The following is a 13,703-nucleotide window of genomic DNA, read 5'->3' as shown; positions in this document are numbered from 1 at the left end:
GCCCAACTTAGCAGTCCTGTTGAGTTTTAAAATTGCCTAGTGTAAACGGGTCGTACAAAAGCAAGAATACCTTATCAGATGCCGAAAAAAAAAAAAAAATAAAAGTTGCAAAGTTGAAAAATTATATAACGAATGGAGATCACTTCAAAGGAATTCAGCAATGAAGACAAAATGCCAGGAAGGAAGGAATCTTGCATTCAAATCCAAGCTGCCCGACCTTTTTGATGTAGCAGTGTGTAATGATATTTGAATCCGGGGTAGCTACAGTCGGGTTTGCTTGCTTACAATCAACTCAATTTTATTTCAAACGCTGAAAATCTCATTTACAATTTAACAAAAGAATATTAGATATTAAAAGTATTTCATGAAATAGCAGAACAAGTGTAATTATGTGAAAGTATTTCACATTTCCTCCCTTCTTCCGGAAACAAAAGCTTTTAATTGCGATAAATGGCCAGTCCGAAATTTCGACTCAGTTTCCTTCTTCAATTTCACAATTACAGGTGAAACAAACCCAGTTACTGTAAACGGGCCATCATACTTAGGTGCAAGCTTGGCGGAAAAATTCTCTACTGCATTCGAAATATGATGTTGCCGAAGTAATACTTGATCTCCAATTTTTGGTTTCCATTCACGATGTCGAAAGTTATATGATTTGGCTTGCGTTTCTGCTGCTTGTTCCAAATTTCTACAAACAATTTGGAATATCTCTTTAAGTCGAGTTACTTTTTCATTAATTGTTTCCATATAAGACGGAAACGGCTGTACGTTTTGATCATAAATAGAGGCTGGCAGTCGTGGCTCTCTACCTTGAACAATAAACGCAGGACTATATCCTGTGGAGTTTGAAACCGCAGTATTGATGGCCAACATAAATTCGGGGAGAAGTTCATCCCAAGTCTTATGTACACCGTGAGTAAATTGCGCAATCATTGTTTTGATTGTTCTATTAGCCCTCTGTTGGATTTTCTTGGGGCATATATGGAGCTGTATACCGTTGACGAACGCCTAGTTCCACTAAAAATTGCTTGAATTTACGACTAGTGAATTGAGTACCATTGTCGGATAAAAAAGTTTTTGGAACTCCAAATCGTGAAAGTATACGTTCTCGAAATGCCTTACACAAGTTGCTTGTGGTTGGAGAACGTAAAGGAACTAATTCTACCCATTTCGAAAATTTGTCAAAAAATACCAAAAGTGTCGAATTACCATGTTTAGATCGGGGTACGGGACCGATAAAGTCAGCACATAATACCTCCCATGGTTCTTTAGGTATCTCCGAATGCATCATTCCCGCAGGACGTTGTTGTGATATTTTATATTTTTGACATGATTCACATTGCTGAACGTAACGCTTTATATCACGATGCATACCTGGCCAATAATATCGATTTTTGAGCCGAATAATTGTTTTCCTTATTCGCAAGTGACCTGCTGTAGGATTGTCGTGATTTTACTTCAGAACTCGAATCCGATCAGGTTTATCAACGCATGATTTCCATGGAATGCAATCGTCATCAACTGTCCGAGCAGAGAAACGTCGATAAAGTTTTCCATCTTCGATACAAAATCCCGGATTGGCTTGCCCATTTTCACGAACTTCTTTCATTTTCTTCTTCAACCAACTACACTGTTGATCATCAGATGTTAAACACAAATCTTCTATTGGTTGCCGTGACAACGCGTCAGCGACTGTATTTAGCTTACCTCGCCTATAATGCATATCAAATTGATACTGCTGTAACTCTAAGGCCCAACGTGCAACTCGGCCGGAAGGACTTTGAATAGAGTTAAACCATTTTAATGCTAAATGGTCCGTTACAACTATAAAGCGGTATCCTTCAAGATAATGCCTCATTTTCCTGATAGCCCATATAATAGCCAAGCATTCCTTCTCCGTTGCAGAAAACTTTAATTCAACGTTGCTCAAATGTCGACTGGCGTATGCAATAACTTGTTCTTTTCCATCAATGTTCTGTGTTAAAACAGCTCCTAAACCATAGTCGCTGGCATCAGTTTGCAGAATGAATTTCTGAGTGAAGTCAGGACATGCCAAAACTGGTGCTTCTGTGAGTTTGTTTTTAAGGTCATCAAAAGCCTTTTGATGTTCCTCCTTCCATTCCCACTTTGACTCTTTCCGCAATAAATGATTAAGGGGGTGAGCAATTTTAGCATAATCTGGTACAAATCTTCGATACCATGAAGTGATACCAATAAACCGACGTAATTCTCGAATATTTTCCGGTACATTCAAGTTTGTTATAGCATCAATCTTTTCAGGATCCGTATGAACTCCATCTTCACTAATCATATGACCAAGATATTTAGTTTTCCTAGTGAAAAATGAACATTTGTCGACGTTAATTCTCAAATTAGCTGCTCGTAGCCTGCGAAATACTTCCACCAACATAGCTTTATGCCCTTCGAACGTTTTACCAGTGACAATGATATCGTCCAAGTAAGCGAAAACAAAAGGCTCAAGATCAGCACCGATTACTTTGTCCAATGCTTGCTGAAAGGTGGCCGGAGCTGAATGTAAACCAAAAGGCATTACACGCCACTGAAAAAGTCCACGACCAGGTACAGTAAATGCAGTAAAGTGTTTACTATTTTCATCCATCGGTATTTGCCAGTATCCATCCTTAAGATCAATGCTACTAAAGTATTTTGCATTACGCAGTCGATCAAGGATGTGCTGAATTCGTGGTAAAGGGTATGCATCTGGAATAGACTTTGCATTAAGCTGTCTATAATCGATACACATTTGCCATTGTCCGTTTTTTTTTTAACCAACACAATGGGTGCACTAAATGGGCTCTGCGAAGGTTCTATACAACACTTTTCAAGTAATTCGTCCACTTTTCCATTAATTATACTTTGCATTGCAGGATTTCTTGGAAAATATCGCTGCTTTATTGGCCGATTATCTTTCATAACAATTTTGTGGGTTGTAACATTCGATGGTCCCTGTACTTTTTCAAACTTTATTAACTCGTCTTGCAAAAAATCTTTAATCAATGCCTCTTCTGAAATATCATCTGTCAATGTACACTGTTGATATTTCATTTGCTTACTTATCGTATCAAATGAAGATAGTTGTAGTTTGGCATTACCAATGCATATGTAAGTATCCATTCTTTTCAAAAAATCCATACCAAGGATGATGTCATCTATAACCGAATCCATAACCATCAATTGAAAATTTCGTAACATTTTATTACATTGCAAATCCGCATCTAAAACAAATTTTATTTGTTCAGTAATACCATTAGCCATCCGAATTTTTATATTGAATGGTTTAAGTTTGTGATTTAAATTAAAGCGAGTAATAAACCGTTGACTGATAAAACTGCGTGAAGATCCTGTATCAACAGTGGCTTCAGTTTTAATTTGTTCAACTTGAATAATAGTTGTTATTTTTTTTTTACTATATTGGAGAGTGCCTATTGCTGTATCTGGGACTCCGATTCCCCTCCATTCAATCGAAGTCTGACATGGTTTCCCGAATCTTTTCTGCAACAATCCATGGTTTTTATGTTACGACGACCACAATCCCAACAGAAATATATTTGTGGTTGCCTACAATCCTTTGCATAATGGCCTTGACCACCACAGCGATGACATACGTTCCGCAAAAAAGTTGGTTGATGTTGTAAAGAATCAACAGGTTCCTTTACGTATTCAGATTGATTAGTTTTTATAACTCGCCGATTTTGATTAATCATTATTTCTTCAAAGTCTTCAGCCAAAGATGTAAGTTGCGTTAGAGAACCAAAGTCGCTTCTCTTAATATAGAGTTGATAATCAGGCTCACAATTGCGATAGATTCGTTCCAATTTTCTGTCCTCAGGAAAGCCCGCATGTCGCATCAAATCACTTAAACTTAACATGTAATCCTTGAAAAGTTCATTTGGGTTTTCACGACGAGTTCTAATTTGTTCATCTAAAGTCTCAAAATAACGTGGTGGAAGAAAGAATTTCAAGAAATCGTCCTTAAAATTTTCCCAAAATAGCCAGTTTCGCTTGCAAATCCGATACCAGAGCAAACCCTTATCTTTGAGTAGTTCCGGCATCGTCTTCACCACCATATCCTGTGGCAGTGCAAAAACTTCAATCAATTCCTCAACTCGTTCAATAAAAGAGATAGGATCCTTCGTACCATCAAACTTGATTGACCATTTGTGTACTTGGTCAATAACTGATAAATATGGAATATGTCTGTTAGCTATTAAGTTGATTTTCTCCGCTTCGACAGGGATCGCAGAAGCATTTTCACGTTGTCGATGTTCCTCGTTCGATAATTCCTCTAAATGTTGTTGCTCCACTTCGATGTCTCTGGCTGGAATTGAAATTAGATCATCTGCAATTTGTTGTTCGTGAGAAGTTCCTTCTGAATATTGTCTCTGAAATTCTTTCAATTGCCGTCGAGTTTCATCAGTATGTTCATAGTCGGTGACAAATGCCGATAAACGCTTGCGCATTTCGGCAACGCTACCACAATCTTGAATTTCAAAATTTTGTAGGATACCCACAATTTCGTCCCTATGTAAATTATAAATCCAGCCAGTCCTTATTTCCACGTTGGGCGCCATTTGTAATGATATTTGAATCCGGGGTAGCTACAGTCGGGTTTGCTTGCTTACAATCAACTCAATTTTATTTCAAACGCTGAAAACCTCATTTACAATTTAACAAAAGAATATTAGATATTAAAAGTATTTCATGAAATAGCAGAACAAGTGTAATTATGTGAAAGTATTTCACAAGTGGAAGATGCCATTTCCCAAATGTTCGAGTTTTGGAAAGTCAGAGAATGAAAGGTCGCAAAAGTCACATGGAAGGTGTCGATAGGAATACTGCTGGAGCTGATGAAGTGAAGAAAAGTAGAAAGAGAGAAAAGAAGAGAAGCAATAGAATCTAAGGAAGAACAGCGCAGACTACAAATTTCACTATCAGATGCTGGTGAGTTTATATTATATTTTTATAATTTAAGCCAAAAACTATGTTCTTAGAAGTTATAGCTTTTATTTTTACCAAATTCAACAGTAGATTCCTCCTAAAAACCTTAAACTTTATCTTCTTTTATCACTGCAGCGGAAAGTATGCAAGATAATTCAAAGTATTTTGAATCCGAAGTAGAAGAAATGAGTTCTCGTGAAGAATTTATTTACGATAAGAAAATGCACAAAGCAAATGCAGCGAAAAAAAAAAAAGAAAACAGTACATAGTCGTGGGCAGAAGGAAGTAATGACGAAAAGTTGTCGATTCTGCTAGAGAGATATAGAATTTCTGATAGAAATGCTGTGCGAATAATTTTCGCAACAGCTGAAGGTCTGGGCTCTAACGTGGACGAACTAGCACTTAGTAGAAGTACGATAAGAAAGCGTAGAACATCATTTCGGGAGCAAAGGGCACAGAAAATCAAGGCGAGATTTAGAAAAGGGCTGTGTTGTTCGTTGGGATGGAAAACTGTTGCCATAACTTTTCCAGAAGGACTGTACTGAAAGGCTTGCAATCTTAGTATGCAAAGGAGATGAGGAAAAACTACTGGCAGTCCATGAATTAAAGAATAGCACAGGTTTCTGTCAGGCAGAAGCTATTAGCGGTTGCCTAAAAGAATGAGATATTCGCGATAAAATTGTTGGCATGTGTTTTGATACTACAGCTTCCAATACCGCTCGAATTAAAGGCGCTTGCACCTTGGTAGAAACAGAGCTGGGTAGAACTCTGTTGCATTTAGCGTGTCGCCACCACATTTTAGAAGTCGTTTTACGGTCAGTGATTGAGTACAAAATGGGATCAACAAATGCACCCCAACCCGATATTTTTAGAAAATTTCAAATTCATTGGCCTAACATAGATCAGTCTAAGTACTTGGAAGGGTAAAAGATGATTCGGTAAAGAGATCAGTGAAAGAATTCGAAAAAGACGTTTCGGAATTTCTTCGCCTTCAGTTAACTGAAATAACTGCCGAGAGTTACCTAGAATTTATCAAGTTATGTTTGATATTTCTAGGAAAACTCCCTTCTCTTGATGTTTAATTTCGCTCTCTTGGTGATTATCATTACGCTCGTTGGATGGCTAAAGCCATTTACTCTTTAAAAATTTTAATTTTTAGGGAGCAATTTCCTATGTCCAAAGAAGAGTTCAGTTCATTAAAAGTTATTTGTTTATTTATTGTCAATCTATATGTTAAAATGTGGTGTCAAGCTTCAAACGCTATTATAGCGCCCAATAATGAATTAATGTTTATTCAGAACGTCATTAAGTACAAACGTTTTGATAGAGGTATATCAGAAGAGGTATTGAGAAAATATTTGCATCACTTGTGGTATCTGAACCGGGAATTGATTTTCTTCAGTCTGTTGTTTAGAAAAAGGCAATACTGAAAAATAAAGAATTGTGAGCGCAAATAAGTAAACATAATAGTAAAAAAGTGTTGCCTCTTGCTATAAATATTTGTTTCCATGTACTTTCACAGTATATATTACAATATAGCTATGTAAAAACGTATGCATGTATGTACATATGTATATACACATCGTCCCGTTTATTCGTTAACATCGTATCTACGAGTGACACATTTTCGGTAAAGCCATGCGGAACCATACACTGTGGCAGCATGGTGACATACCTACAAACATAAATAAAAATTCCATGTACTTCGTTTTTATAAATTCGATGGACAAATGTCAAAATCGTACTGCGCCGGAAGTTGATGTATCAAATTAAATAAAAAAGTTTATATTCAGCTGCCACCTTGTATCGTTCCGCCATGGGTAAAGCGAAGAAAACCAACTTTTAAATTTCACCACAGACACTGGTGAGTTTTTCGGTGATGACAGCGTTACCACTTTGGCCAGAATCGCGAATAAAACAACTGGTAACGATTTTCGGTTACATAATGTTCTGGGTACTATTTTACCGGTAACGCTAAGAATCGGGCCGCTAATGTTAAATATCTTATCAACTGTCCAGAAAGGTTATTATATACATTAAAGTCTATTAAATTTTATTCCTTTCAAAAATGCACCTGTTGCAATGCGGATATCTTATCGCAGGTTAAAACAAAAAATTTTCGAGTTTTCGGTAAAAATTGGGATTTTGTCGAACTTCCAGGCTCTTTAGGCACGGGAAGGCGAATTCCGATTGAGCTGAAACTTTTAAAATTGCATTTTTATATCTAATAGAAAATTTCTAGAAGTGAGCACATACAAATTTTGGAGAAAAAAAAAACTACCCTGTATTGCAAAACCACCCTATTATACAGTTAATATACTGAACTTTTGTGATCCTAAACATGTAGACCATAGTGTACCTATACAAGTGTGTTCACAAAGCGATAAACGTCAAAACTACAAACAGCCTCGCTCACCTGATGGAAATCTCAGGTCTAGAGTCGCATTTTTGGTCTCAACGACAACATTTTTGACTACCAATCGTATCGACTTTTTCAATTTTTCAATCATTCGGCGCACTCGGTAATGGTATCCATTTTGAATTCGCTGTCATTCCGAATCCAGCGAGTGCCTGTCAGAATGCTTGACAGATAAGTCAACACACTTGTACTTGTACACTATGATGTAGACCAGCGGCACTTGGTAAAGTATCGATACTTCACCAAGTAACTTGGAAAAAAGCATCGAGTACGAAATGCTCGAGTATTTTTTGGAAAAGTATCGATACTATTCACTCAGTACTCGTATCTTTTTATCACTAAATTTGGGTTGCGGAAGTTTGAAGCTATAACGCTTTGTATTGCGCTTATCAGCCGCTTGAATCCGTAATTTTAATCGTCCCCGATATGGTCGGGCGAGTACTTTAATGGTTCCTGTTACCTGATCTATAACCAGCAAAGATCATCAACATCTATACAACTTCATAAAACCTTCGGGGTGTGTTTTTGTTGTAGCGATAAAACACTCTCCGAAGAACTTGGAGAGCGGTATCGATATTGATGGTCCTTTGCCGGATGCAGATCCGGTACCAAGCCCGTCCATCTCGGGAACGATTTGGTATGACCTCAACTGTAAATGAAACAGGATTCGGCACGGATAGGTGAGGTTAACAATAGGGGGGTGTCTTTATCGTTAATACGACAACAACCGGGCCCATAGACGCCTATCTCTTGCACCCAGCGGGTTAGGGGTCACAATATACCCGCGGTAGATATGCCTGTCGTAAGAGGCGACTAAAATACCAGATTCAAGTGGCTGTGTAGCGCAACCTTTTCAACCAAGCTCCTCATGGAACTTGGGCGTGGGGAGGGAGGGATGGCCTGAAGGTTTAATTTGGCCATATAAATCGTTCCCGAGATGGTGGGCTAGCACCTTAATGGTGCTGTGTTACCGGAGCGTACCGGATCTGTATCCGGCAAAGGACCATCACATTGATTACACTCCCCAAAGCCTTCGGGGAGAAACCTTATCGCTACAACAACAACAACGCATATATCTTATAATCTTCAGATATGGACCACAACAGAGTGTCAATTAAGACAATTTGCGAATGTTGTATAAAAAACATTCCGGTGGACACCTGTGATTTGCTCCTGCATAGATGGGCCTCGAGTCAGCGCATCAAGCGTTTAGTGGACACCACCTCGTGCAGGATAGCAAGATCTTTCTTGCCGAGAGTAGATGGTAGGTCTTGCTAAAAATTGGGTTCACTAAGGCTCATCTATCAATGGTCATTGGAGTTTTGACAGGGCACTGTCCAATGGGAGTCCATACGGTACGTTTCAATATGCTGGAAACTCCATTCTGCCGTAGCCGTATGGAGGATGCTGGGGTGGAATCGATTCACTTTAAGCTTGATTGCTCAGTTTTTGCCAGAATTAGGCGAAAGTACTTCGGTCGCGACTCACTTGGATCCCCGGAGGATTAATCAAAGGTTGTAATCGGTCTCATTCCAAACTTTCTATGATTCTCTTTAATAGCTATACCTACGTCACCGTTTATTATATATGGCATCACAACGAACTTTTATGTTGTCCTAGTGAATTTCCCCTACCAGGGCAGCTACTTAACCTTAACTGGAATTACGACCACTGGCTTCCCTCTGTAAACTACGTTCAGGTGAAATTAGAATCGTGCTTCGCTCTTTTGGTGATATGCCTGAGCCATTTACATTAGCAACATCTTTCACTTTATTTTGCAGTGACGAAAGTCTGGTGTTTTGTTATACTAAAGATCCACTTCTTACGACTAAAGTCAAAACACATTTTTCATAGTAATTAATCTTTTTTTTTTGTTGAAAGAATGACAAAATACAAATTGGTTTATTCGTTCTCCTGTGAGCGAAGACGACTGTTCGGGTTGGTAAGACGAATCGCCAGTTGCTTCGCACGTTCAACAATTTCCTTTCGTTTCTTTGATGATACACCGTGCGCGATTTCCCCACAGTATTCACGGTTTTGCATCATAATTACTTCCAACTCACGAACATTATGAACCAAAAATTTTTTAAAACCTGTTGGGAGCATATGACGTGTGCGTTTGTTTGAGCCATAACCAATGTTGGGCATCAAGTACTGGCCCTTGAAACGGCGACGTACTCTGTTGTCAATACCTTTAGGTTTGCGCCATTTGTGCTAAGGGGAAAACACGTTTAAATTAACAACCACTATCAATACACATCAAGTTATTTTTACCGATAGTTTCGCATACCGATCCGATTGATGGCGGATGAAGTGTTTGGTGCGTTTCTTCACAATTTTCGGTCTATAGGCTGGACGAATCGTCATCTCTCCCCTGCAAAGTTAAAAAAATATATTTAGCACTATTCCAAACCAATTAAGTCCACTGTCAACATAATAAGTCATTCATTATATCGCACACCTAGATCAAAGCAGTGACAAACTCAGAAAACGCTAAAAACTGCCTCTCCCATATGCGCCTATGCAACTTTTGGTAACGTTTTACAAGACGGTGCACCACCTCATTTTTATCAAAAATTATCAAAAGTGGTATCAAAAGACGCGCCTCGACCTCCGTTTTAAGAATCCTAAAGCGGAAATCAAAAATTTTATTTCTGCCGAAAGTTATTTACAAAATAACGTAAATTACCCTTATAAGGTCCGAAATATGGGGCGCGATCTTTTTTTTTTTTGGCATTGACCACCTTTCTGCGTTGCGGCCTTCGGCTACGCTTATAAAAACAAAACAGAACACCTTTCTGCATTAGTGTGTGTGTGTACAACAAATCTGCCAAAAAAACAACCACATGAAAATTTGACCGATTTTTTGCTTATATCTTCTGACAGAAATTAAAATTTAAATTTTCGCTTTCAGAGGTCGAGACGCGTCTTTTGATGCCACCTTCGATAATTTTTGATAAAAAGTAGGTGGTGCACTGTCTTGTAAAACGTTAACCAAATTTTTATTTTTGGTAACGTTTAACAGTCTTCTTGCTTTTGAGTCGGTTTATTGTTCTAGGCTTGCGATATGCACAATAAGGCGATAAATTTGCATATAAAAGCCATGGAAGAAGGTTTATCTCAAGGGCATTTATTACGTATATTTGTTTAACTATAAGATGTTAGATATATTTAAAGATTTTTTTAGCATTTACACACCGATTATTCTAAATGAGCACGTCAAAAACAAAGAAACCAGAAGTTGGCTGCGATTTAATAAATGTCATTTTGATAAGTTGTCATTTAACAGTGCTTACCATTAGGGGATTGTCAAACGTTTGCTAAGTTTCAATGAAGCCTGTACCAGGGGCTGGGGCTGATTCTCTGTGAGTTTTATAAGTGTACACTGTAAATTGTGTAAGCTTTAAAATTCTGATTCTGCAAAGAAAAACTATGAACAAGAAAACATACTGATGAAAATTTCGTGAGTTTGGAAAAATTTTAGAATAGCACCCCCTTCATATAAAAAAATTTTTTTTTTTAGGGTGAAGGAGGGAGCTTTCCCGATCACAAATATATATAACTTAAAGTACGCAAACATATAGTTTAAGAGTTACTTGTTGTTAAAGTTGGCAACTATGAAAAGAAAAAGACGTAAATTTTGGATGCTCTTGCGAAAATTTTGTTAAATCTAATTATATATTATAAATGGGAAAGTTTGGATGTGAAGATGTTTGGATGTTTGTCCAGACGTTTGTCTTTGTGACTCAATCACGCAAGAACGGCTGGACGGATTTGTATGAAACTTGGCATGCATATAGCCAATAGTCTAGAAGGATCTACTAGCTATATATTTTTCAAAAGGGGCGTGGTCTCCGCCCCCTAGGAACAGTTATAATTTAATTATTATATTTTTTTGTCTTTGCGACTGAATCACGCCAGAACGGCTACACGGATTTTGATGAAATTTGGGACAGAGATAATAGGCTACTGGCGAAATTTTTTTCGAACATTGAAAGGGGGAAGGGGGTCCCACGACCCCTTCGAATAATTACTTTTTAACAATTTTTACACATAACTTTACGTATACTGACCTTCACCAATATTACAAACTCAATGGGTGAAATAAGTCGAGGGCTTACAAAGTGAGCAGTGATACAACCCCCCCCCCCCTCCTTTCCCCCCTCGTGCAAAATCTATAAATTGTTATAACTCAATGTAAATTTTGTCCTAAAATCAATAATTTTTGGTATCTGGCTCATACAGATCGAGATCTAAACAATTTTGGAAAAACGATCAGTGGTACTCTCCTCCTCCCGCCATCCGCACTCGCCAATTGTTTTTATTAGCACGCTTTTATTAGATTTACCTGCATGTTTCTTTGTAACTCTTCATTCGCTCCAACGCTCCTGTTGCCTTATTAACATGGTTTTATAATTATGTTCACCCTATTTTTAGATGTCAATCACTCGTGCAATAGCAGACAGTGCCCAGTCTACCTAAAGCACTTGAATGCAAAAAAACAAAGGCTAGGATACTAGCAGCGAACACCCGACGCACTGGTAAGCCCGCCACAATTCAATGAGATACCGCTGAAGAAAATTCGATACAAAGAAAGACTGCAGACTAGACACAATGAACTTAAGTGCATATACTTGAATATTAACAGCATAGTATCAAACAAATGTGAACTGGAAGTGTTGGCTGAAGTACATACACCAAGTATCATATTATGTTCGGAAACGTGTACAACGAAAGATGTTGAAGAGAGCGAATTAGAAATAGCATCGTATAATATGGTTAGATGCGACTCGCACAGCAGGCATACAGGAGGAGTACTAGTGTATGTTCATAGGACAGTGGAGATAAATGTAATTTATAATGCTAGTGTCAATATGAACTTATGGTGCATTATAATAAAATTGAAAAAGGTCGATAAAAAGTGGCAAATAGGGGTTCTGTATCATTCACCAAGCACAAGTGATGCAGCGTTTATCGAGTACCTAAATGAAATTTTAATCGATAAATTTGAAAGAAGTAAATGTAATATACTAATCGGGGATTTTAATATAAACATGAACTACATATCAACATATAGTACAAAATTGAATGAGATATTTTCTGTGATGGGTATGACCCAAAAAGTAGAATTTAATACTCGAATTACAGATGCAAGTGCATCTAAAATTGATTTATTATATTCAAATTCAGATGAAATACAGTGCAATAATTTGCCTGCATACAAAATTTCAGATCACGAAACAATAATGTTCAATATTAAAACGTCTAAATCATACCAGATGAGAATGACCAAGAAAATCACAGCTTGGGATAAATATAATAGTGAAATCTTAATAAGCATCCTGAGATCATGTAACTTCAACATAAATGAAAACCTACTAATTGATGAGAAAGTCGAATTAGTGAACAACATAATAATGCAAGCTATGGAAAGTTTAACGTATGAAAAAGAAGTTCATATCAAGCTTATGAATAAATGGTACGACAGAGAACTGGCGCAAATCAATAAATGCAAATATAATAATTATAAGCTTGCGATACAAACAGGTGATTGGAACGAATATAAAAATATAAATCGTATCTACAAAAAGCTAGTAAAAATAAAGAAAGTTAAATATATGGAAAATAAAGTCGAAATGAATGAAAATAACGCCAGAGAAATGTGGAAACATCTTAAGCAAGCGGTTTGCTTAACGAGAGATAACGAAGGGATTAAAAAGGCGATAATAGATGGTATGATGGTAGAAAATGAAACTGAGCTGGCAAATGGTCTAAATAGGTTCTTTATAAATAGCGTAATAGAAATTAATAACATCATAGAACCTTGCCGTATAGCACTAAGTGATGTACAAGTCAATTCTAGATTAAAGTTTGCCAAAATAACAACAGATGAAGTTATTAATATTCTGAAAGAGTTCAAATATAAAATAGGCGGTAGAAAACTTATATCTGATGGAGTACTTAAAGACTGTATATCGTATACAGGATATTTCTACGCACAAATAATCAATAACAGCCTAGAAGAGGGTCTTGTACCAGAAAAGTGGAAAACGTCAACGGTGATACCAGTGGAAAAAGTTAAAAAGACAGTAAAACCTGAAGAACTTAGACCCATAAACACGCTGCCTAGTGATTGTAAAATACTTGAAGCTTATGTTAAGAACCAGTTAACGAAATACCTTGAAGATAATAATATACTAGCCCACCAGCAGTCAGGCTTTAGAAAGAAACATTCATGTGAGACAGCTCTTAATTTGGTGATACATGACTGGAAAGAAGAGTTAAATAAAAAAAAAGTGGTTGTTTTAGTCTTCCTAGACCTCAA

General features: G+C 37.3%; 1 protein-coding gene across 1 annotated transcript; it reads right to left on the bottom strand.

Moving 5' to 3' along the window:
- Positions 1-9,222: 9,222 nt before the first annotated feature.
- Positions 9,223-10,633, bottom strand: RpL32 (Ribosomal protein L32). The gene is made up of 3 exons (XM_067759589.1): positions 10,577-10,633; positions 9,653-9,752; positions 9,223-9,592 (listed from the first exon to the last, which is right to left on the bottom strand). The coding sequence occupies exons 2-3, from the start codon at positions 9,743-9,745 to the stop codon at positions 9,281-9,283; spliced, it is 405 nt and encodes a 134-aa protein (XP_067615690.1). The 5' UTR covers positions 9,746-9,752; positions 10,577-10,633; the 3' UTR covers positions 9,223-9,280.
- Between the last annotated feature and the right edge of the window lie 3,070 nt (positions 10,634-13,703).

This window comes from Eurosta solidaginis, chromosome 1, assembly GCF_040869045.1.
Source record: "Eurosta solidaginis isolate ZX-2024a chromosome 1, ASM4086904v1, whole genome shotgun sequence".
NCBI lineage: Eukaryota > Metazoa > Arthropoda > Insecta > Diptera > Tephritidae > Eurosta > Eurosta solidaginis.
Note: the sequence above shows the minus strand (reverse complement) of the source record. Positions and strands in the feature narration are given on the sequence as shown.

Excerpts from the sequence above, each read along its gene's own strand:
- RpL32 (XM_067759589.1), bottom strand. The coding sequence starts at position 9,745 with ATGACGATTCGTCCAGCCTATAGACCGAAAATTGTGAAGAAACGCACC. Across the intron at positions 9,593-9,652 it reads ATCGGTATGCGAAACTATCG|CACAAATGGCGCAAACCTAA; the intron begins GTAAAAATAACT and ends TTTTCCCCTTAG.